This window comes from Hordeum vulgare, unplaced genomic scaffold (assembly GCF_904849725.1).
Source record: "Hordeum vulgare subsp. vulgare unplaced genomic scaffold, MorexV3_pseudomolecules_assembly, whole genome shotgun sequence".
NCBI classification, from domain to species: domain Eukaryota; kingdom Viridiplantae; phylum Streptophyta; class Magnoliopsida; order Poales; family Poaceae; genus Hordeum; species Hordeum vulgare.
The window spans coordinates 19,707-40,711 of NW_025422687.1; the positions used below are offsets into that span (position 1 = coordinate 19,707).

At 36.4% G+C, this 21,005-nt stretch overlaps 3 protein-coding genes and 4 non-coding genes across 7 annotated transcripts; 5 read left to right on the plus strand and 2 right to left on the minus strand.

Moving 5' to 3' along the window:
* Positions 1 to 19: 19 nt before the first annotated feature.
* LOC123422690 (DNA-directed RNA polymerase subunit beta) lies at positions 20 to 11,260 on the plus strand. Its single transcript, XM_045107714.1, has one exon. The coding sequence runs from the start codon at positions 7,284 to 7,286 to the stop codon at positions 10,512 to 10,514; it is 3,231 nt and encodes a 1,076-aa protein (XP_044963649.1). The 5' UTR covers positions 20 to 7,283; the 3' UTR covers positions 10,515 to 11,260.
* On the minus strand, positions 363 to 436 carry TRNAM-CAU. Its single transcript has one exon. It is a non-coding gene; the product is annotated as a tRNA-Met (tRNA).
* On the plus strand, positions 2,400 to 2,471 carry TRNAT-GGU. Its single transcript has one exon. It is a non-coding gene; the product is annotated as a tRNA-Thr (tRNA).
* On the plus strand, positions 3,122 to 3,203 carry TRNAY-GUA. Its single transcript has one exon. It is a non-coding gene; the product is annotated as a tRNA-Tyr (tRNA).
* Positions 6,048 to 6,118, minus strand: TRNAC-GCA. Its single transcript has one exon. It is a non-coding gene; the product is annotated as a tRNA-Cys (tRNA).
* A 1,533-nt stretch (positions 11,261 to 12,793) lies between the features above and the next one.
* On the plus strand, positions 12,794 to 17,941 carry LOC123422688 (DNA-directed RNA polymerase subunit beta''). Its single transcript, XM_045107713.1, has one exon. The coding sequence runs from the start codon at positions 12,810 to 12,812 to the stop codon at positions 17,241 to 17,243; it is 4,434 nt and encodes a 1,477-aa protein (XP_044963648.1). The 5' UTR covers positions 12,794 to 12,809; the 3' UTR covers positions 17,244 to 17,941.
* A 91-nt stretch (positions 17,942 to 18,032) lies between these two features.
* Positions 18,033 to 19,600, plus strand: LOC123422695 (ATP synthase subunit a, chloroplastic-like). Its single transcript, XM_045107719.1, has one exon. The coding sequence runs from the start codon at positions 18,327 to 18,329 to the stop codon at positions 19,284 to 19,286; it is 960 nt and encodes a 319-aa protein (XP_044963654.1). The 5' UTR covers positions 18,033 to 18,326; the 3' UTR covers positions 19,287 to 19,600.
* The last annotated feature ends 1,405 nt before the right edge of the window (positions 19,601 to 21,005 follow it).

The following is a 21,005-nucleotide window of genomic DNA, read 5'->3' on the forward strand; positions in this document are numbered from 1 at the left end:
TTAGTCTAGTGCCGTATCCCTTACTATATTTACCCTTCCTTTGCATCCCCCTCAAAAAAAGAGGGCGCTCCGGAGGCAGAAATAGAACTAGCCAACAGAGCCCCAAAATTGGGTATTAACTGAGACAAACAACGGGCAAACTGTTTTTAAAAGGAAGGGAGAGGTAGACTGTCCCTTTCATTTCATTTTTATTTTCTGCAAGGTAGGGAGAAGCCTTGCGCCTTCTTTTTGTGAAGGCAAGTGGCTTCGCAAATTGCTCAATTTTGCCCTCTAGGGCCCGGAACTAATGAATAAAAAAGGGTTGGATACGCCCCTCTACCATATCTAGAGAAATAGAATACTCCTTTTATAGAGACTGCTAAGTGCGGAGACGGGAATCGAACCCGTGACCTCAAGGTTATGAGCCTCGTGAGCTACCAAACTGCTCTACTCCGCTCTGTAGTACCAGAAACTGGTGGACAAAAAAGGCTTGAATACAAGCCTTTAACATGTCTAGACAAATAGAATACTCCTTTTATACAGAATGGAGCGGGTAGCGGGAATCGAACCCGCATCGTTAGCTTGGAAGGCTAGGGGTTATAGTCGACGTTGGTTGATTATTTTTAACGTCTCTAATTCAAAACCGAACATGAAATTTTGATTTCATTCGGCTCCTTTATGGATATTCTCACCACTTAACATCTATGTCAGCTTTTCTATTTGAATGGAACCAAAGCTCTCTGCTTTCTAGATGATCCTTATAGAGTAGGAGATAGAAATTCTATCTAAATCCATCTAATCTACTTACTTCGTTCCCTAATTTCATTCAAGAGATCCTGAGGAAAAGAATTGGGTTTCCACCGAGCTGAAACAATATGCGGATGGTTCTAGTAAACCAAAACTATCGTTTTTTAGCTATTTGGCTTCCTTATCCTTTAACAAAAGAAGATTTAGTTACGATTGGAAATCAACTTTTTTGTATCTTCATCCATAGATCCTTTACTCATATTTTCAAAATTGGAATACTTAAATCCAATGCAAAATTATGCTTCGCGACTCTGTACTCATATCATAATCCAATTTTTATTTTGGATGCAATTTAAATTAGTTTTTGGGTACAAATCGCCAGAATGTATATTCTTCCTCAATATGCTATTGAGAGGAAAAGGATTTAATCCTTTATAAGAACTAAAGTTTTCATCGGAATATAAAAAAAAACTTAAGGATGCCTTAAGTATATCATTTCAAATTCAGTTATTAATAGAACGAATCACACTTTTACCACTAAACTATACCCGCTACATTGTATATTATGGTATAAATGGTACCCTTTGTCAAGGATAGCCATTTGACAAGGAGGCTAATTCCCCCTTATTGAATCAGATGGAGAAGGTTCATGACACTGAGCCATTGGTACTTCTACTTCGATCGCGCGCCTTTACTTTAGGATTTAGATAGCCCCTCTCCCTCTGGTCTGTAAAATAAATCTCTTCTTACCCTGCTAATAGCGCCTGAACCAAATGTATTTATTTTGATTAGGATCCTATCCTATTCTACGGTTACGACTACAATAATCATTATTTACTTTGCGAGGACGTAAGTGTGCCAGACTGCTAAATTGTTTTATTATTCCTACAATATAAACTAGGGGATATAGGGGGTAACACTGTCCCTATAAATTCCTTTTTTCCTTTTCTTTTTTGTCCAGAATTGAACAAAAAAGAAATTATAGAAGATGTTTTCTTCCCCCATTAAGTCCGAGCCATAGAGTAAGAGTGAGATGAGTTTTCCAAATTCATCATAGACTTTCCCTATGGCTTGATAGAAGTAAGAAGCAAAGAGTTGTAACTTAAAGAGTCGTAACTTAAAGAAAAAAACGGACAGGGCTGACAGATTTACCTGATGTAAAGAAGATCCTAAAAGTCTATGATTAGTCGACTCTCTCCATTTAACACTTTCCTCTCTCTCCTTTTTTCCACTGACTCAATGCTAGTTTATTAGATTCTTGTTTAAAAGAATCAAAAAAGTTCAATAGAACTAAGAACACATAAAAAATAGCATAGAGGATCAAGGCCATTACCAAAAGTTCCTCCCAAGGATCCTATCCTATTGGGTATCTGTTCCCTGCCTTTTCCCGCTAGGATTGGAAATCTTATATTTTCCATATACCATTGAATCCTTGGGGTTCCAGAATCCGCCTATTTTACTAGCCTTCGGAAACGGAAAACCATGAACCAAGAAGAGTTGGGTATGTTTTTTTTTCTTAATTTTATTTTGAGCTCTCAAGATATCAATACATATACAATCTATACATAATGTCTCTCTCTATATCTCTATATATTATATATATATAATATGTACATTATGCAGTAGACCCATAATGGGAAATCAAAGTGGCAAATTTTTGAATTAAATAAAAAGCCCTTTTAACTCAGTGGTAGAGTAATGCCATGGTAAGGCATAAGTCATCGGTTCAAATCCGATAAAGGGCTTTTTAAATTAGTGGTAGAGTAATCTCGTGCTAAGACGTAAGTCATTGGTTCGAATCTGATAGAGTACTTTTCTACTAAATTGATTCGCTTTTTTCTTTGTTTTTGAAGCTTTCTCTTTAGAGAATTTTATGACTTAGTGCGGGATGAATGCATTTTTGGTCTGAACACTAAATGAAGCACGGAATGGAAATAAAAAAAAAATTGGACTCTTTTTCATCTTATCTTAGATCAATAAAATAACTACCTGTACTGAACTAATCTAGAATCCCTTTTAGTAATCCATTCTTATTCTATACATTTAAAATGAATTTCCCTAAAAGGTAGAGGATGATCCATGAATTAATCTAACCATCAACTAAAAAAATCCTAGATGAAAACATAGCAGAAAAGTTAGAAAAACTCTTTGCTTTGGATCTAGTTATACTTTTCGAGTATATTGACAATTCAAAAAAACTGCTCATACTATGATTATAGTATAATCACGAGCGGTTGTATATGGCCCTATCGTCTAGTGATGCCCCTATCGTCTAGTGGTTCAGGACATCTCTCTTTCAAGGAGGCAGCGGGGATTCGACTTCCCCTGGGGGTAGGGAGTATTATGAAAGGAGGTTAATCATAGATTAGCAAAAACCCTAGAATAAATTCTTCCTGGGTCGATGCCCGAGTGGTTAATGGGGACGGACTGTAAATTCGTTGACAATGTCTACGCTGGTTCAAATCCAGCTCGGCCCAAAAATCTAGGGCTTCGTGAATATGAACTAAATCCTTTTGTTTTTCTCCCATAAAATAAAATGTCTGATCTATAGAAATAAAAGAGAAATAAAAAAGGGGATTTTTTTTTCTAATCCATATCTCTCTCATTCCTTTCTTACAAACAAAAGAGTTTTTCTTGTTGAAGGGTGGATTATTATCCATTTTTAGTGATAAAAAATCACGACATACTAGTTATGTCACTCTCACTATACCCACGTATAATATAATATTAATATGTGGGTATGTAGTATATGATTCGTCTATTTCTTAGAGTACGACAGACGAATCGAATCTTCTTATGGTTCTATTTAAGAATGGGTATGCCATACACCCCGCGGGGATTGTAGTTCAATTGGTCAGAGCACCGCCCTGTCAAGGCGGAAGCTGCGGGTTCGAGCCCCGTCAGTCCCGAACTAGGGTTCAATGAATGGAGAAATTCATATTTCCTTTTTCCATGAAAAAAAAGGGGCAGGGAGCAAGATCAAATACCCATAGGGCACCCTTACTTCACTTTTTTATTTTGCATCTCTCATTAAAGAGGGAGGGAAGGAGTATAGGAATTTTTTTCACTACTCCCGATCGATAAAGATAAAGAAAGACACACATACGATATGTGGATTAGTAGAATTTTAGGATATTACTCTATCTTTCTTTATGATGATACCATCCTCATCTTAATTTCCTATTCCACTGTTATGGAATAGAGTACCGGTATTTTACCGGAATCCATACATAAATTGTATTCCCTTTTTATTTCAGACCTCTTTTCCCCATCTCACTTCTACTGCTTATTTGGATGTCTATGTGACCCATAGAAAGTTGCTCATATAATACATACATAATTGTATGTATAACTATAAGAAAAAGGAAGAGAAATTGTATAAGATTAAGAAAGCTCGTGGGTTAGAGATATAGAAAAGAAAAAGTAGAAAAAAAAGGATTAAAAAAGAGGGAATTCCTAATCCAATCAAAAAACCCATTTTGGTCTTAGTATGGATATAGGATCTTCCTATGTTATACTATATAACTCTCATCCATGAATTGATTTGATAGATCCGATATTCATAATATTGAATTGATTCAGTATTATCAGAATGCAAGCCCTACCCTTGAATTTACAAGATACCCCTTTTTCCTCTCCATGGGATTACATCCCGAGTTATTGTGAAAATAAAAAATAAAGAGGTTATGGAAGTCAATATTCTCGCATTTATTGCTACTGCACTGTTCATTCTAATTCCTACTTCTTTTTTACTTATTATTTATGTAAAAACAGTCAGCCAAAATAATTAAGTGGAATTCCAATTAATCATTGAAGAAATGAAAAAGGGATTAAATAAAAAAAATCCAAGTCTTAAATGAAAGGATCTGGTTGGAATCTTAAAGTGTGGTAGAAAGAACTACATATAGTTTTTTCTACGACACTTTAGAGTCTTTCTATTATATTATCTTTGAATCTACATAGAATAGATTAGTAGATTGAAATAGTTAAGTAGTCTAATTCAATTTCTTTTTTCATTGCATCCACTTAATTTCAATCAGGTCAAAATAAAAAAATCGAAGACAATTCTTGACCAAAGAATCCATGGAAGGAAAGAAAAATAATATAAGAATAGACTATAGTAAAAAGTAAAAGGAAAAAACCAGCGAATCTTTCATGCTTAAATATCCCGCGAGATGCTTCAAAAGAGAATAAAAATTATTCTAAGAATAAAGAAAGAGTATAAAACAAATGGAAAATGTGTGATATGCCGTGAATAGTTCCGTGGAAGAAAGTCTAATTTTCTTATGTATAGAACTTTTTTTAACCATTAGTCATTTCTAGTAGAAATTCTTAATTGGTATAATGGCTCTTTCTTACAATACAAGAGTTTCTTACAGGAGTGAAACAAAACTAAAGAAAAAGATTAAAGAATAACGTTTGACAAAATAATTAATGCAAAACGATCAATTAAAAAAAGAATTGATACAACAATTTGATTACTTAATCAATTAGTAGTATCGTATCCCTAGAGTCCACTCCTTCCCCATACTACTAGTGAAAGAGAAAATGTAAAGACTACCATTAAAGCAGCCCAAGCGAGACTTACTATATCCATCTAAATTATGTCTCCTATTTCTATGAAGGGATTATTCTACTATTGATCAATAATCATAGTGGAATCAAGGGTACAGAGTCAAAAAGGGCTTCTGCCCTAAGGCCATGGATCAATCAGTTCAAGGAATTTACTCCTAACAAATTCTTATAGGAATTCTTGTAGAATTAGAGAGCATTAAAAATACGATACTATAAAGCCCTTTTTTCCTTACCTTAAAAAAGAAAGAGTACGGGAATGATGTCCTGAATAGAAGAAGCGGGAATAGGAAGATTTTTTATTCCTTTTGTTACTCTAGTGTATGTAGGTCACATAAGATGTACGATAAAAAAATGTATGATAATTAGGAAGTCTTGATATTCTTTCGTGGAGTCCCTTCTGGAATCTTAGATTGAAAAAGAGAAGAATGCCCCTTAGGGACCTTTCTTTGGATACCAAGATTTCTGACATCTTATCCTCGTATTTAAAAATTCTCAAATCGAATCAATTAAGAACCAATTCAAATTCATATAATAAAAGAATAAGGAAACACTACCTCACCCCTATTGATAACCATTTTGGCCACTACCGCCAAAACAAACCCTAACCCTAGTTTAAGGATAGAACTATGGTATGGTTTCTCTAAACCCAGTATCGGCAGGCTTAGTTACTCTCTTGCCCGAACTTATGCGAAGTAAAAATTGATTGAATTCGATCAGTACTAGAAAACCTAAGTATTTTATTGATCAGGCGGCACCCAGATTTGAACTGGGGATAAAGGATTTGCAGTCCCCTGCCTTACCGCTTGGCCATGCCGCCAAAAAATCCGATCGAAAATCTAGAAAACAGCAAGTATTCATCCACGTTTTCTTACGAAAAGCCCCTTTCTTTTATTTTGAATATAATTAAACTTACTTTTTTCCAATCTTTTTCAAAAAAGATACTCCTGCTTTTTTTGATCCAGTTTCGATTATTCTCCTCGATAGATTCTATCTTAAAACATACATTGCTAACACAATAAAACTTCCCATTTCTTTCTATTGAGATGAAAAAGAAGAAAAGTGGATTTCTAGTCACAGGCTGCAAAATTCAGAACAAATTGGAACCATTAACTAGAATTCTCTTTCTTTTTTGAATTGCAGTAGTGAACTACTCTTAAATCGGTATTATCTCCCCCCCTTCAATTTCAATGGCATAATAAAATATTATGGCTTTATGCTTAATCCGTGTATAGGTGAACTTTAGGTCCGAGCAGCATTATTATCCAAAGATCCCCTTTATGTACATATCTCTATGGGGAATCGTGCTTTAATTTTTCAAAGTATTAAATTAAATATCTTGAATAAAAAAAGGAAATTTGCTCTGATATTAGAGTATAACCTGACTATCTTGGCCTACCCAAGTGAAATTACGATAAAAGAAAAGCATGGATATGGGGAGAGGTGGATAATTAGATTGGCATGTACTTAAAAAAGGGACTTACTTTATTTTAGAATTCCACAATGAAATACTTAATTTTCTAGCAATTATACTACTCCGATCCGAAATAAAAAAGAACCCTCAAATTATTTTTAGAAATTAAAGTAAGCACGCTATTCTAAATCGAAGTAAAGTAAAACTTTCTAGTGTATTATATTACGGCTTTATTACATTCATAGAAAGGGGATAAAATGAGAAATCTTTGCCATTCAATCTGATTAGAATATTATAAAGTATAAGTGGCATAATTTTTTTTGTAGGAATATTTTAGCAATTCATTTTCATTTCATTTGTACCCCTGGTAAACTAGAATTTTCGTCGAAATGGTCTCTATTCATATGTATGAAATACATATATGAAATACGTATGTGGAGTTCCCTAGAATTTCATGTGATTCAGTAAACAGAATATAGATTCCATGATTGCTAGATCAATCCGTAGGGATTGATGAAGAGTGAGCTGATAATGGAATTTTTCTTTGATAAACAGGAAACTTAAGATTAAGATGCTCCGGAATGGAAACGAGGGAATGTCCACAATACCCGGATTTAGTCAGATCCAATTCGAGGGATTTTTTAGGTTCATTAATCAAGCCTTGGCAGAAGAACTTGACAAGTTTCCAACAATTAAAGATCCAGATCACGAAATTGCATTTCAATTATTTGCGAAAGGATATCAATTGCTAGAACCCTCGATAAAAGAAAGAGATGCTGTGTATGAATCACTCACCTATTCTTCCGAATTATATGTATCTGCGAGATTAATTTTTGGTTTCGATGTGCAAAAGCAAACCATTTCTATCGGAAACATTCCTATAATGAATTCCTTAGGAACCTTTATTATAAATGGAATATACCGAATTGTGATCAATCAAATATTGCTAAGTCCTGGTATTTACTACCGCTCGGAATTAGATCATAAGGGAATTTCTATCTACACCGGGACTATAATATCAGATTGGGGAGGGAGATCGGAATTAGCAATTGATAAAAAAGAAAGGATATGGGCTCGCGTGAGTAGAAAACAAAAGATATCTATTCTAGTTCTATCATCAGCTATGGGTTCGAATCTAAGAGAAATTCTAGATAATGTTTCCTACCCTGAAATTTTCTTGTCTTTCCCGAATGCTAAGGAGAAGAAGAGGATTGAGTCAAAAGAAAAAGCTATTTTGGAGTTTTATCAACAATTTGCTTGTGTAGGTGGGGACCTGGTATTTTCGGAGTCCTTATGCGAGGAATTACAAAAGAAATTTTTTCAACAAAAATGTGAATTAGGAAGGATTGGTCGACGAAATATGAATCGGAGACTTAATCTTGATATACCTCAGAACAATACATTCTTGTTACCACGAGATGTATTGGCCGCTACGGATCATTTGATTGGAATGAAATTTGGAACGGGTATACTTGACGATGACGATATGAATCACTTGAAAAATAAACGTATTCGTTCGGTTGCGGATCTGTTACAAGATCAATTCGGATTGGCTCTTGGTCGTTTACAACATGCAGTTCAAAAAACTATTCGTAGAGTATTCATACGTCAATCGAAACCGACTCCCCAAACTTTGGTAACTCCAACTTCAACTTCAATTTTATTAATAACTACTTATGAGACCTTTTTTGGCACATACCCATTATCTCAAGTTTTTGATCAAACGAATCCATTGACACAAACTGTTCATGGGCGAAAAGTGAGTTGTTTAGGTCCTGGAGGGTTGACGGGGAGAACCGCAAGTTTTCGGAGCCGAGATATTCATCCGAGTCACTATGGGCGTATTTGTCCAATTGACACGTCTGAAGGAATCAATGTTGGACTTACTGGATCCTTAGCAATTCATGCGAGAATTGATCACTTGTGGGGATCTATAGAGAGTCCGTTTTATGAAATATCTGCTGAGAAAGCAAAAGAAAAAAAAGAGAGACAGGTGGTTTATCTATCACCAAATAGAGATGAGTATTATATGATAGCAGCAGGAAATTCTTTGTCCTTGAATCAAGGTATTCAGGAAGAACAGGTTGTTCCAGCTAGATACCGCCAAGAATTCTTGACTATTGCATGGGAACAGATTCATGTTAGAAGTATTTTTCCTTTCCAATATTTTTCTATTGGGGGTTCTCTCATTCCTTTTATTGAGCACAATGATGCGAATCGGGCTTTAATGAGTTCTAATATGCAGCGCCAAGCAGTTCCACTTTCTCGGTCCGAGAAATGCATTGTTGGAACTGGATTGGAACGCCAAACAGCTCTAGATTCGAGGGTTTCCGTTATAGCCGAACGCGAGGGAAAGATCATTTCTACTGATAGTCATAAGATACTTTTATCAAGTAGTGGGAAGACTATAAGTATTCCTTTAGTTAACCACCGTCGCTCTAACAAAAATACTTGTATGCACCAAAAACCTCGGGTTCCACGGGGTAAATCCATTAAAAAAGGACAAATTTTAGCAGAAGGAGCTGCTACAGTTGGGGGGGAACTTGCTTTAGGAAAAAACGTATTAGTAGCTTATATGCCATGGGAAGGTTACAATTTTGAAGACGCAGTACTAATTAGCGAACGTTTGGTATATGAGGATATTTATACCTCTTTTCACATCCGGAAATATGAAATTCAGACGGATACGACAAGCCAGGGCTCCGCTGAAAAAATCACTAAAGAAATACCACATCTAGAAGAACATTTACTCCGCAATTTGGACAAAAATGGAGTTGTTAGGTTGGGATCCTGGGTAGAAACTGGTGATATTTTAGTAGGTAAATTAACGCCTCAGATAGCGAGCGAATCATCATATATCGCAGAAGCTGGATTATTACGGGCCATATTCGGCCTTGAGGTTTCCACTTCAAAAGAAACTTCTCTGAAATTACCTATAGGTGGAAGAGGGCGCGTTATCGATGTGAAATGGATCCAAAGGGACCCCCTCGACATAATGGTTCGTGTATATATTTTACAGAAACGTGAAATCAAAGTTGGGGATAAAGTAGCCGGAAGACATGGGAATAAAGGGATCATTTCCAAAATTTTGCCTAGGCAAGATATGCCCTATTTGCAAGATGGAACACCCGTTGATATGGTCTTCAATCCCTTAGGAGTACCCTCCCGAATGAATGTGGGACAAATATTTGAAAGCTCGCTCGGATTAGCGGGGGATCTGCTAAAGAAACATTATAGAATAGCACCCTTTGATGAGAGATATGAGCAAGAGGCTTCAAGAAAACTTGTGTTTTCAGAATTATATGAAGCCAGTAAAGAAACAAAAAATCCATGGGTATTTGAACCCGAGTACCCGGGAAAAAGCAGAATATTTGATGGAAGAACAGGCGACCCCTTTGAGCAACCTGTTCTAATAGGGAAGTCCTATATCTTAAAATTAATTCATCAAGTTGATGAGAAAATTCATGGGCGTTCTACTGGGCCCTACTCACTTGTTACACAACAACCGGTTAGAGGAAGAGCCAAGCAAGGGGGACAACGAGTAGGAGAAATGGAAGTTTGGGCTTTAGAAGGATTTGGTGTTGCTCATATTTTACAAGAGATACTTACTTATAAATCTGACCATCTTATAGCTCGCCAAGAAATACTTAATGCTACGATCTGGGGAAAAAGAATACCTAATCATGAGGATCCTCCAGAATCTTTTCGAGTGCTCGTTCGAGAACTACGATCTTTGGCTCTAGAACTGAATCATTTCCTTGTATCTGAAAAGAACTTCCAGGTTAATAGGGAGGAAGTTTGATCGGAATAAATATAAATTCTTTTCTTATTTCTATTTTATGATTGACCAATATAAACATCAACAACTTCAAATTGGACTCGTTTCCCCTCAACAAATAAAGGCTTGGGCTAACAAAAACCTACCTAATGGAGAAGCCGTTGGCGAAGTCACAAGGCCCTCTACTTTTCATTATAAAACCGATAAACCAGAAAAAGATGGATTGTTTTGCGAAAGAATCTTTGGACCCATAAAAAGCGGGATTTGCGGTTGTGGCAATTCTCGAGCGAGCGGAGCTGAAAACGAAGACGAAAGATTTTGCCAAAAATGCGGGGTAGAATTTGTGGATTCTCGGATACGAAGATATCAAATGGGATACATCAAACTCGCATGTCCCGTGACTCATGTGTGGTATTTGAAAGGTCTTCCTAGTTATATCGCGAATCTTTTAGATAAACCTCTTAAGAAGTTGGAGGGCCTAGTATACGGCGATTTCTCTTTTGCTAGGCCCAGCACTAAAAAACCCACTTTTTTACGATTACGAGGTTTATTCGAAGAGGAAATTGCATCCTGTAACCACAGCATTTCTCCCTTTTTTTCTACCCCAGGCTTTGCAACATTTCGAAATCGGGAAATTGCGACAGGAGCAGGTGCTATTAGAGAACAATTAGCAGATTTGGATTTGCGAATTATTATAGAGAATTCTTTGGTCGAATGGAAGGAATTAGAAGACGAGGGGTATAGTGGAGATGAGTGGGAAGATAGAAAAAGACGAATAAGAAAAGTTTTTTTGATTAGACGCATGCAATTGGCGAAACATTTTATTCAAACAAATGTAGAACCAGAATGGATGGTTTTGTGCTTATTACCGGTTCTTCCTCCCGAATTGAGACCTATTGTTTATAGGTCTGGAGATAAAGTAGTGACTTCAGACATTAATGAACTTTATAAGAGAGTTATCCGTCGGAACAACAATCTTGCCTATCTATTAAAAAGAAGTGAATTAGCGCCAGCAGATTTAGTAATGTGCCAGGAAAAATTGGTACAAGAAGCCGTGGATACACTTCTTGATAGTGGGTCCCGCGGGCAACCGACGAGGGATGGTCACAATAAAGTATACAAATCACTTTCAGATGTAATTGAAGGTAAAGAGGGAAGGTTTCGCGAGACTCTGCTTGGGAAACGGGTCGATTACTCGGGGCGTTCTGTCATTGTTGTGGGTCCTTCGCTTTCATTACATCAATGTGGATTACCTCTAGAGATAGCAATAAAGCTTTTTCAGCTATTTGTAATTCGCGATTTAATCACGAAACGCGCCACTTCTAATGTCAGGATTGCTAAAAGGAAAATTTGGGAAAAGGAACCCATTGTATGGGAAATACTTCAAGAAGTTATGCGGGGACATCCTGTACTGTTAAATAGAGCACCTACTCTGCATAGATTAGGCATACAGGCCTTTCAACCCACTTTAGTAGAGGGGCGTACTATTTCTTTACACCCATTAGTGTGTAAGGGTTTCAATGCAGACTTTGATGGAGATCAAATGGCTGTTCATCTACCTTTATCCTTGGAAGCTCAGGCGGAAGCCCGTTTACTTATGTTTTCTCATATGAATCTCTTATCTCCTGCTATTGGGGATCCTATTTGCGTACCAACCCAAGACATGCTTATCGGGCTTTATGTATTAACAATTGGAAAGCGTCGAGGTATTTGTGCAAATAGATATAATAGTTTCAGAAACTATCCAAATTTAAAAGTCAATTACAATAATAATAATTCTAAGTATAGGAAAGATAAAGAACCCCATTTTTCTAGTTCTTATGATGCACTGGGAGCTTATAGACAAAAACTAATCAGTTTAGATAGTCCCTTGTGGCTACGATGGAACCTGGATCAACGCGTCATTGGGTCAAGAGAAGTTCCGATTGAAATTCAATATGAATCTTTGGGGACTTATCATGAGATTTATGCTCACTATCTAATAATGGGAAATAGAAAAAAAGAAATTCGTTCGATATACATTCGAACCACTCTTGGTCATATTTCTTTTTATAGAGAAATAGAGGAAGCCGTACAAGGATTTAGTCAGGCCTATTCATACACTACCTAAACAAGAAAGTTAGATTCGGCGATGCCCCTCCCCTTTGCTTTCGGGGGGCATTCCGATTTCCCTAGTATCATCATTATTTGCCACGCGAATCCAGATTGAGATTGAGGCAATTAAGTTAATTAAATTTTCGAATCACTGACTCAGGCCCATTGTCGAATCCTACTCAGCAATTGTCGAATCCTACTCAGCCGAAAAGGGGGTACTTATGTATGGCGGAACGGGCCAATCTGGTCTTTCATAATAAAGAGATAGACGGAACTGGTATGAAACGACTTATTAGCAGATTAATAGATCATTTTGGAATGGGATATACATCCCATATACTGGATCAACTAAAGACTCTGGGCTTCTATCAAGCCACTACTACATCGATTTCGTTAGGAATCGAGGATCTTTTAACAATACCCTCTAAGGGATGGTTAGTCCAAGACGCGGAACAACAGAGTTTTCTTTTGGAGAAACACTATTATTATGGGGCTGTACACGCGGTAGAAAAATTACGCCAATCTGTTGAGATATGGTATGCGACAAGTGAATATTTGAAACAAGAAATGAATTCAAATTTTCGGATAACGGATCCTTCTAATCCAGTCTATCTAATGTCTTTTTCAGGAGCCAGAGGAAATGCATCTCAAGTACACCAATTAGTAGGTATGAGAGGATTAATGTCGGACCCTCAAGGACAAATGATTGATTTACCTATTCAAAGCAATTTACGCGAGGGACTTTCTTTGACAGAATATATAATTTCCTGCTATGGAGCCCGCAAAGGGGTTGTAGATACTGCTGTACGAACAGCAGATGCTGGATATCTTACACGTAGACTTGTTGAAGTAGTTCAACATATTATTGTGCGTAGAAGAGATTGTGGTACTATCCGAGGTATTTCTGTAAGTCCTCAAAATGGGATGACGGAAAAACTTTTTGTCCAAACACTAATTGGTCGTGTATTAGCAGACGATATATATATCGGTTCACGATGCATTGCCGCGCGAAATCAAGATATTGGAATTGGATTAGTCAATCGATTCATAACTGCCTTTCGAGCACAACCATTTCGAGCACAACCAATATATATTAGAACCCCCTTTACTTGCCGAAGCACTTCTTGGATCTGTCAATTATGCTATGGCCGGAGTCCTACTCATAGTGATCTGGTGGAATTGGGAGAAGCCGTAGGTATTATTGCGGGTCAATCAATTGGGGAGCCAGGGACTCAACTAACATTAAGAACTTTTCATACTGGCGGAGTATTCACAGGGGGTACTGCCGACCTTGTACGATCCCCTTCGAATGGAAAAATCCAATTCAATGAGAATTTGGTTCACCCCACACGTACCCGTCATGGACAGCCTGCTTTTCTATGTTATATAGACTTGCATGTAACTATTCAGAGTCAAGATATTCTATATAGTGTGAATATTCCCTCAAAAAGCTTGATTCTAGTGCAAAATGATCAATATGTAAAATCTGAACAAGTAATTGCGGAGATTCGTGCCGGAACGTCCACTTTACATTTTAAAGAAAGGGTACAAAAGCATATTTATTCTGAATCAGACGGCGAAATGCACTGGAGTACTGATGTTTACCATGCGCCCGAATATCAATATGGTAATCTTCGTCGATTACCAAAAACAAGCCATTTATGGATATTATCCGTAAGTATGTGCAGATCCAGTATAGCGTCTTTTTCACTCCACAAGGATCAAGATCAAATGAATACTTATGGTAAAAAAGATAGGGAAATTCTTGATTATTCAACGTCGGATCGAATCATGTCCAATGGCCATTGGAATTTGATCTATCCTTCTATTTTTCAAGATAATTCAGATTTGTTGGCGAAAAAGCGAAGAAATAGGTTCGTCATTCCATTACAATATCATCAAGAACAAGAGAAAGAACTAATATCCTGTTTTGGGATTTCGATTGAAATCCCCTTTATGGGTGTTTTACGTAGAAATACTATTTTTGCTTATTTTGACGATCCCCGATACAGAAAAGATAAAAAGGGTTCAGGAATTGTTAAATTTAGATATAGGACCCTAGAAGAAGAATATAGGACTCGAGCGGAAGACTCAGAAGAGGAATATGAGACCCTAGAACACGAATACAGGACCCGAGAGGACGAATATGAAACCCTAGAAGAATCTAAATATGGAATCCTAGAAGACGAATACGAATATGAAACCCTAGAAAACGAATATGGGAGCCCAGAAAACAAATATGGGAACCCAGAGAACGAATATAGGACTTTAGAGAAAGACTCAGAAGAGGAATATGGGAACCCAGAGAGCAAATATAGGACCCAAGAGGACGAATATGGAACTTTAGAAGAAGACTCAGAAGACGAATATGGCAGCCCCGGGGAAAGCGGCGAGGAAAAATATGGTACTTTAGAGGAAGACTCAGAAGAAGACTCAGAGGACGAATACGAGAGCCCAGAGGAAGATTCCATCTTAAAAAAAGAGGGTTTGATTGAGCATCGAGGAACAAAAGAATTTAGTCTAAAATACCAAAAAGAAGTAGATCGGTTTTTTTTCATTCTTCAAGAACTTCATATCTTGCCGAGATCTTCATCCCTAAAGATACTTGACAATAGTATTATTGGAGTGGATACACAACTCACAAAAAATACAAGAAGTGGACTAGGCGGACTGGTCCGAGTGAAGAGAAAAAAAAGCCATACGGAACTCAAAATATTTTCCGGAGATATTCATTTTCCTGAAGAGGCAGATAAGATATTAGGTGGGTGTTTGATACCGCCAGAAAGACAAAAAAAAGATTCTAAGGAATCAAAAAAAAAGAAAAATTGGGTCTATGTTCAACGGAAAAAAATTCTCAAGAGCAAGGAAAAGTATTTTGTTTCCGTTCGCCCTACAGTGGCATATGAAATGGACGAAGGAAGAAATTTAGCAACACTTTTCCCGCAGGATCTCTTGCAAGAAGAAAATAATCTCCAAATTCGACTTGTCAATTTTATTTATCATGAAAATAGCAAGTTAACTCAAAGAATTTATCACACAAATAGTCAATTTGTTAGAACTTGCTTAGTAGTGAATTGGGAACAAGAAGAAAAAGAAAAGGCTGGTGCTTCCCTTGTTGAGGTAAGAGCAAATGATCTTATTCGCGATTTCCTAAGAATTGAGTTAGTCAAGTCCACTATTTCGTATACACGAAAAAGGTATGATAGGACAAGTGGAGGACCGACTCCCCATAATAGGTTAGATCGCGCCAATAGCAATTCTTTTTATTCCAAGGCGAAGATTGAATCACTTAGCCAACATCAAGAAGCTATTGGCACTTTGTTGAATCGAAATAAAGAATACCAATCTTTGATGATTTTGTCGGCATCCAACTGTTCTCGAATTGGTTTATTCAAGAATTCAAAACATCCCAATGCGATAAAAGAATGGAATCCTAGAATTCCTATTCTAGAAATTTTTGGGCCCTTAGGGGCTATTGTAGCTAGTATATCGCATTTTTCTTCATCTTACTATTTACTAACGCATAATAAAATCCTGCTAAAAAAATATTTGTTCGTTGACAATTTGAAACAAACCTTCCAAGTACTTCAAGAACTTAAATACTCTTTAATAGATGAAAATAAAAGGATTTCCAATTTCGATAGTAACATAATGTTGGATCCATTCCTTTTGAATTGTCACTTTGTCCATCATGATTCTTGGGAAGAGACATTGGCAATAATTCACCTTGGACAATTTATTTGTGAAAATGTATGTCTATTTAAATCGCACATAAAAAAATCTGGTCAAATTTTCAGTGTAAATATGGATTCCTTTGTTATAAGAGCAGCTAAACCTTATTTGGCCACTACAGGAGCAACTGTTAATGGTCATTATGGAGAAATCCTTTACAAGGGAGATAGGTTAGTTACGTTTATATATGAAAAATCGAGATCTAGTGACATAACGCAAGGTCTTCCAAAAGTGGAACAAATCTTTGAAGCGCGTTCAATTGATTCATTATCCCCCAATCTCGAAAGGAGAATTGAGGATTGGAATGAGCGTATACCAAGAATTCTTGGGGTCCCTTGGGGATTCTTGATTGGAGCTGAGCTAACCATAGCCCAAAGTCGTATTTCTTTGGTTAATAAAATCCAAAAGGTTTATCGATCCCAAGGGGTACAGATCCATAATAGACATATAGAGATTATTATACGCCAAGTAACATCAAAAGTGCGGGTTTCCGAAGATGGAATGTCTAATGTTTTTTCGCCTGGGGAATTAATCGGACTATTGCGAGCGGAACGAGCAGGGCGAGCTTTGGATGAATCGATCTATTATCGGGCAATCTTATTGGGAATAACAAGGGCTTCCCTGAATACCCAAAGTTTCATATCTGAAGCAAGTTTTCAAGAAACTGCTCGAGTTTTAGCAAAAGCTGCCCTACGAGGTCGCATTGATTGGTTGAAAGGCTTGAAAGAAAACGTAGTTCTGGGGGGGATTATACCTGTTGGTACCGGATTCCAAAAATTTGTGCATCGTTCCCCACAAGACAAGAACCTTTATTTCGAAATAAAAAAAAAAAATCTATTCGCGTCGGAAATGAGAGATTTTTTGTTTCTCCATACAGAATTAGTTTCTTCAGATTCTGACGTAACAAACAATTTTTATGAGACATAAAAACCCCCATTTAACATTTAACCCTAAGGATACATAAAACATATTTTTTACTTTACTAGACTTTTGAACTTAGAACACTAACAGGTTAAATTTTAGATTTTTAAGATTTTTATTTTAATAAGTAAAACAAGTCAGTTAATTCATTAAATTAAGGTTTTGTTTATACCATGTATCAATGTATCAATGGCCAACTCTTAGTACAAGGTTCTCTCAGAACAATTATTATTTTATTTATTTCAAGCTATTTCGGATCTTTCTTAATCTTCAAAAAGAAATAAATTCCGTAATGGAATGTTAGGATGAAAAAAAAAGGAAGTGTGGAAAAAATGACAAGAAGATATTGGAACATTAATTTGAAAGAGATGATAGAAGCAGGAGTTCATTTTGGTCATGGTATTAAGAAATGGAATCCTAAAATGGCCCCTTACATTTCGGCAAAGCGTAAAGGTACTCATATTATAAATCTCGCTAGAACGGCCCGTTTTTTATCAGAAGCTTGTGATTTAGTTTTTGATGCAGCAAGTCAGGGAAAAAGTTTCTTAATTGTTGGTACCAAAAAAAGAGCAACAGATTTAGTAGCATCAGCTGCAATAAGGGCTCGTTGTCATTATGTTAATAAAAAGTGGTTCAGTGGTATGTTAACGAATTGGTCGATTACGAAAACTAGACTTTCTCAATTTAGAGACTTAAGAGCGGAAGAAAAAATGGGAAAATTCCACCATCTCCCAAAAAGAGATGTGGCAATCTTGAAGAGAAAATTATCTACCTTACAAAGGTATCTCGGCGGGATCAAATATATGACGAGATTGCCAGACATTGTGATCGTCCTTGATCAGCAAAAAGAGTATATAGCTCTTCGGGAATGTGCCATTTTGGGAATTCCTACTATTTCTTTAGTCGATACAAATTGTGACCCGGATCTCGCGAATATATCGATTCCAGCCAACGATGACACTATGACTTCAATTCGATTGATTCTTAACAAATTAGTATTTTCAATTTGTGAGGGCCGTTCTCTCTATATAAGAAATCGTTGATTAAGAATATATAGTGAATTCTTGGACAACTGCGTAGATTTATGGAATGACTTACTATATCTTTTTTTGCATAGAATTTGTTTTGCATAGAAAAAAGAAGGGGAATATTGATATATTAGAGGGTATTGATATATATTATGATCTGATGTGCTTTCTTGGTATCCTAAATATCAAATTAATAGTTCAAGTTGCTGAGTTGAGAAAGAGATGGTTGAATCAAAAGAATTCCTTTTTTGAAGTTCAATTTTTATCAGAGGACAATATGAATATTATACCTTGTTCCATTAAAACACTCAAGGGGTTATACGATATATCGGGTGTAGAAGTAGGCCAACACTTCTATTGGCAAATAGGAGGTTTTCAAATTCATGCCCAGGTACTCATCACTTCTTGGGTCGTAATTACTATCTTGCTAGGTTCAGTTGTCATAGCTGTTCGGAATCCACAAACCATCCCGACCGACGGGCAGAATTTTTTTGAATATGTCCTTGAGTTTATTCGAGACTTGAGCAAAACTCAGATTGGAGAAGAATATGGTCCCTGGGTTCCCTTTATTGGAACTATGTTCCTTTTTATTTTTGTTTCAAATTGGTCGGGTGCTCTTTTACCTTGGAAAATTATAGAGTTACCCCATGGGGAATTAGCAGCGCCCACGAATGATATAAATACTACTGTTGCTTTAGCTTTACTCACGTCAGCGGCATATTTTTATGCTGGTCTTAGCAAAAAAGGATTGAGCTATTTCGAGAAATATATTAAACCAACCCCAATCCTTTTACCAATTAACATCCTAGAAGATTTCACAAAACCATTATCGCTTAGCTTTCGACTTTTCGGGAATATATTGGCGGATGAATTAGTCGTTGTTGTTCTTGTTTCTTTAGTCCCCTTAGTAATCCCTATACCGGTCATGTTTCTTGGATTATTTACAAGCGGTATTCAAGCTCTTATTTTTGCAACATTAGCCGCAGCCTATATAGGTGAATCCATGGAGGGTCATCATTGAATTGACTAGTTTTGGAATATAGTATTTTTTTTTTCAGCTTAGCTCAATTCATGCATGGTTCCAGATAATCTGCTTGGTTGCAATAGTTAGAAATGCGTATGAATATATAGCCTAGAGTTGTAGGAGAGAGAATAGAATAGACTATATTATGGAATTTTCAAAGTATATATGCATTAAGGAGGGTGGAGTCAGGCTAGATCTATACTATAATAAATATCCTTAATATCTATAAGTGGAGTCCTCTTTTATGCGGGTTTCCACTTTAAGCAATGATTTTAGAATCCGATTCAATAGAAAATGAGAAAATATGCAAACAAAATAGAAGAAACAAATGTATATAGGATATTGATATTATATTATATATTCCTAGGTTAGATTCATTATCTAATCCGATATATGGATATAGAATTCCCTTCTATGTAGTTCGGACAATTCACATTTCAATTTGATTTCAATTTGTACTTTTTAGTTACTTTACTTCTCCCCAATAGAGCTTAGAAGTAAGAATTTTTTGGTTGATTGTATCCTTAACCATTTCTTTTTTTTTGACACGAGGAACTACTCACCATGAATCCACTAATTGCTGCTGCTTCTGTTATTGCTGCTGGATTGGCCGTAGGGCTTGCTTCTATTGGACCTGGAGTTGGTCAAGGTACTGCTGCAGGACAAGCTGTAGAAGGTATTGCGAGACAGCCAGAAGCAGAAGGTAAAATACGAGGTACTTTATTGCTTAGTCTAGCTTTTATGGAAGCTTTAACAATTTATGGACTAGTTGTGGCACTAGCGCTTTTATTTGCGAACCCTTTTGTTTAATCCTAAAAAAAAAAGTTCTTTCGATTTCGATTAGATACTTTTTTCTTTTTTTAGTAAATTGGTATTTGCTTCCGCAATTCCAATTATATCAATACTTTATTTAATTTACTCCTATTTATTACTCCTGGAATTATCTATTTATCGGGACAGATAATACCGCATTCTAGGAAGGGCTGAGTTGAGTATGATTAATTTAGAAGATATGCTCGCCTTCTTATTTCCCGTCCTTAGTTTAGGAAAGTGGAAAGTTTTTTCCTTTTATTTTAGGAATTTTGGGAACGGAACATTTCAACAAAGGAAGCCTTTCACCGGTCAAACAAGACCTAAGACTTAATCTAAAAGAAATTACTAGATTGAATCTATTTGCATTAAAAAAACCGATCAAAAAAGGGCGAGCGAAGTAAGTGATCGAAAAACTTTGTTCTTTGTTCGTCCTATCTATAAGAGGAGAGCATATGAAAAATGTAACCCATTCTTTCGTTTTTTTAGCTCACTGGCCATCCGCTGGCAGTTTCGGGCTTAATACCGATATTTTAGCAACAAATCTAATAAATCTAACTGTAGTGGTTGGTGTTTTGATTTTTTTTGGAAAGGGAGTGTGTGCGAGTTGTCTATTTCAAGAATAGATTGGATCTATCCGGCTGCACTTTAGAATATTTTTTAGTATTTTTCGGATAAATAAGAAAAGGGTGCACGATCTCGACGAATTACTTCTGAATAAATTCAGAAATCATATGGAAGAACCATAGCATTTCGCGACTCATTGGTAAATCAATTTTGATTCTCTATAAACCAAGAATGTGAGACCATTAACACGGTTAAAGCTAAACTGCTTGAAGTCCAGGCAAAAAGAGGTACTCTTTCTACAACTATATTAGTATTAGTACCGAATTTAAACGGGAAATA

What these genes read in the sequence shown, in the direction of transcription:
- LOC123422690 (XM_045107714.1), top strand. Translation starts at nt 7,284, where the DNA reads ATGCTCCGGAATGGAAACGAGGGAATGTCCACAATACCCGGATTTAGT.
- LOC123422688 (XM_045107713.1), top strand. Translation starts at nt 12,810, where the DNA reads ATGGCGGAACGGGCCAATCTGGTCTTTCATAATAAAGAGATAGACGGA.
- LOC123422695 (XM_045107719.1), top strand. Translation starts at nt 18,327, where the DNA reads ATGACTTACTATATCTTTTTTTGCATAGAATTTGTTTTGCATAGAAAA.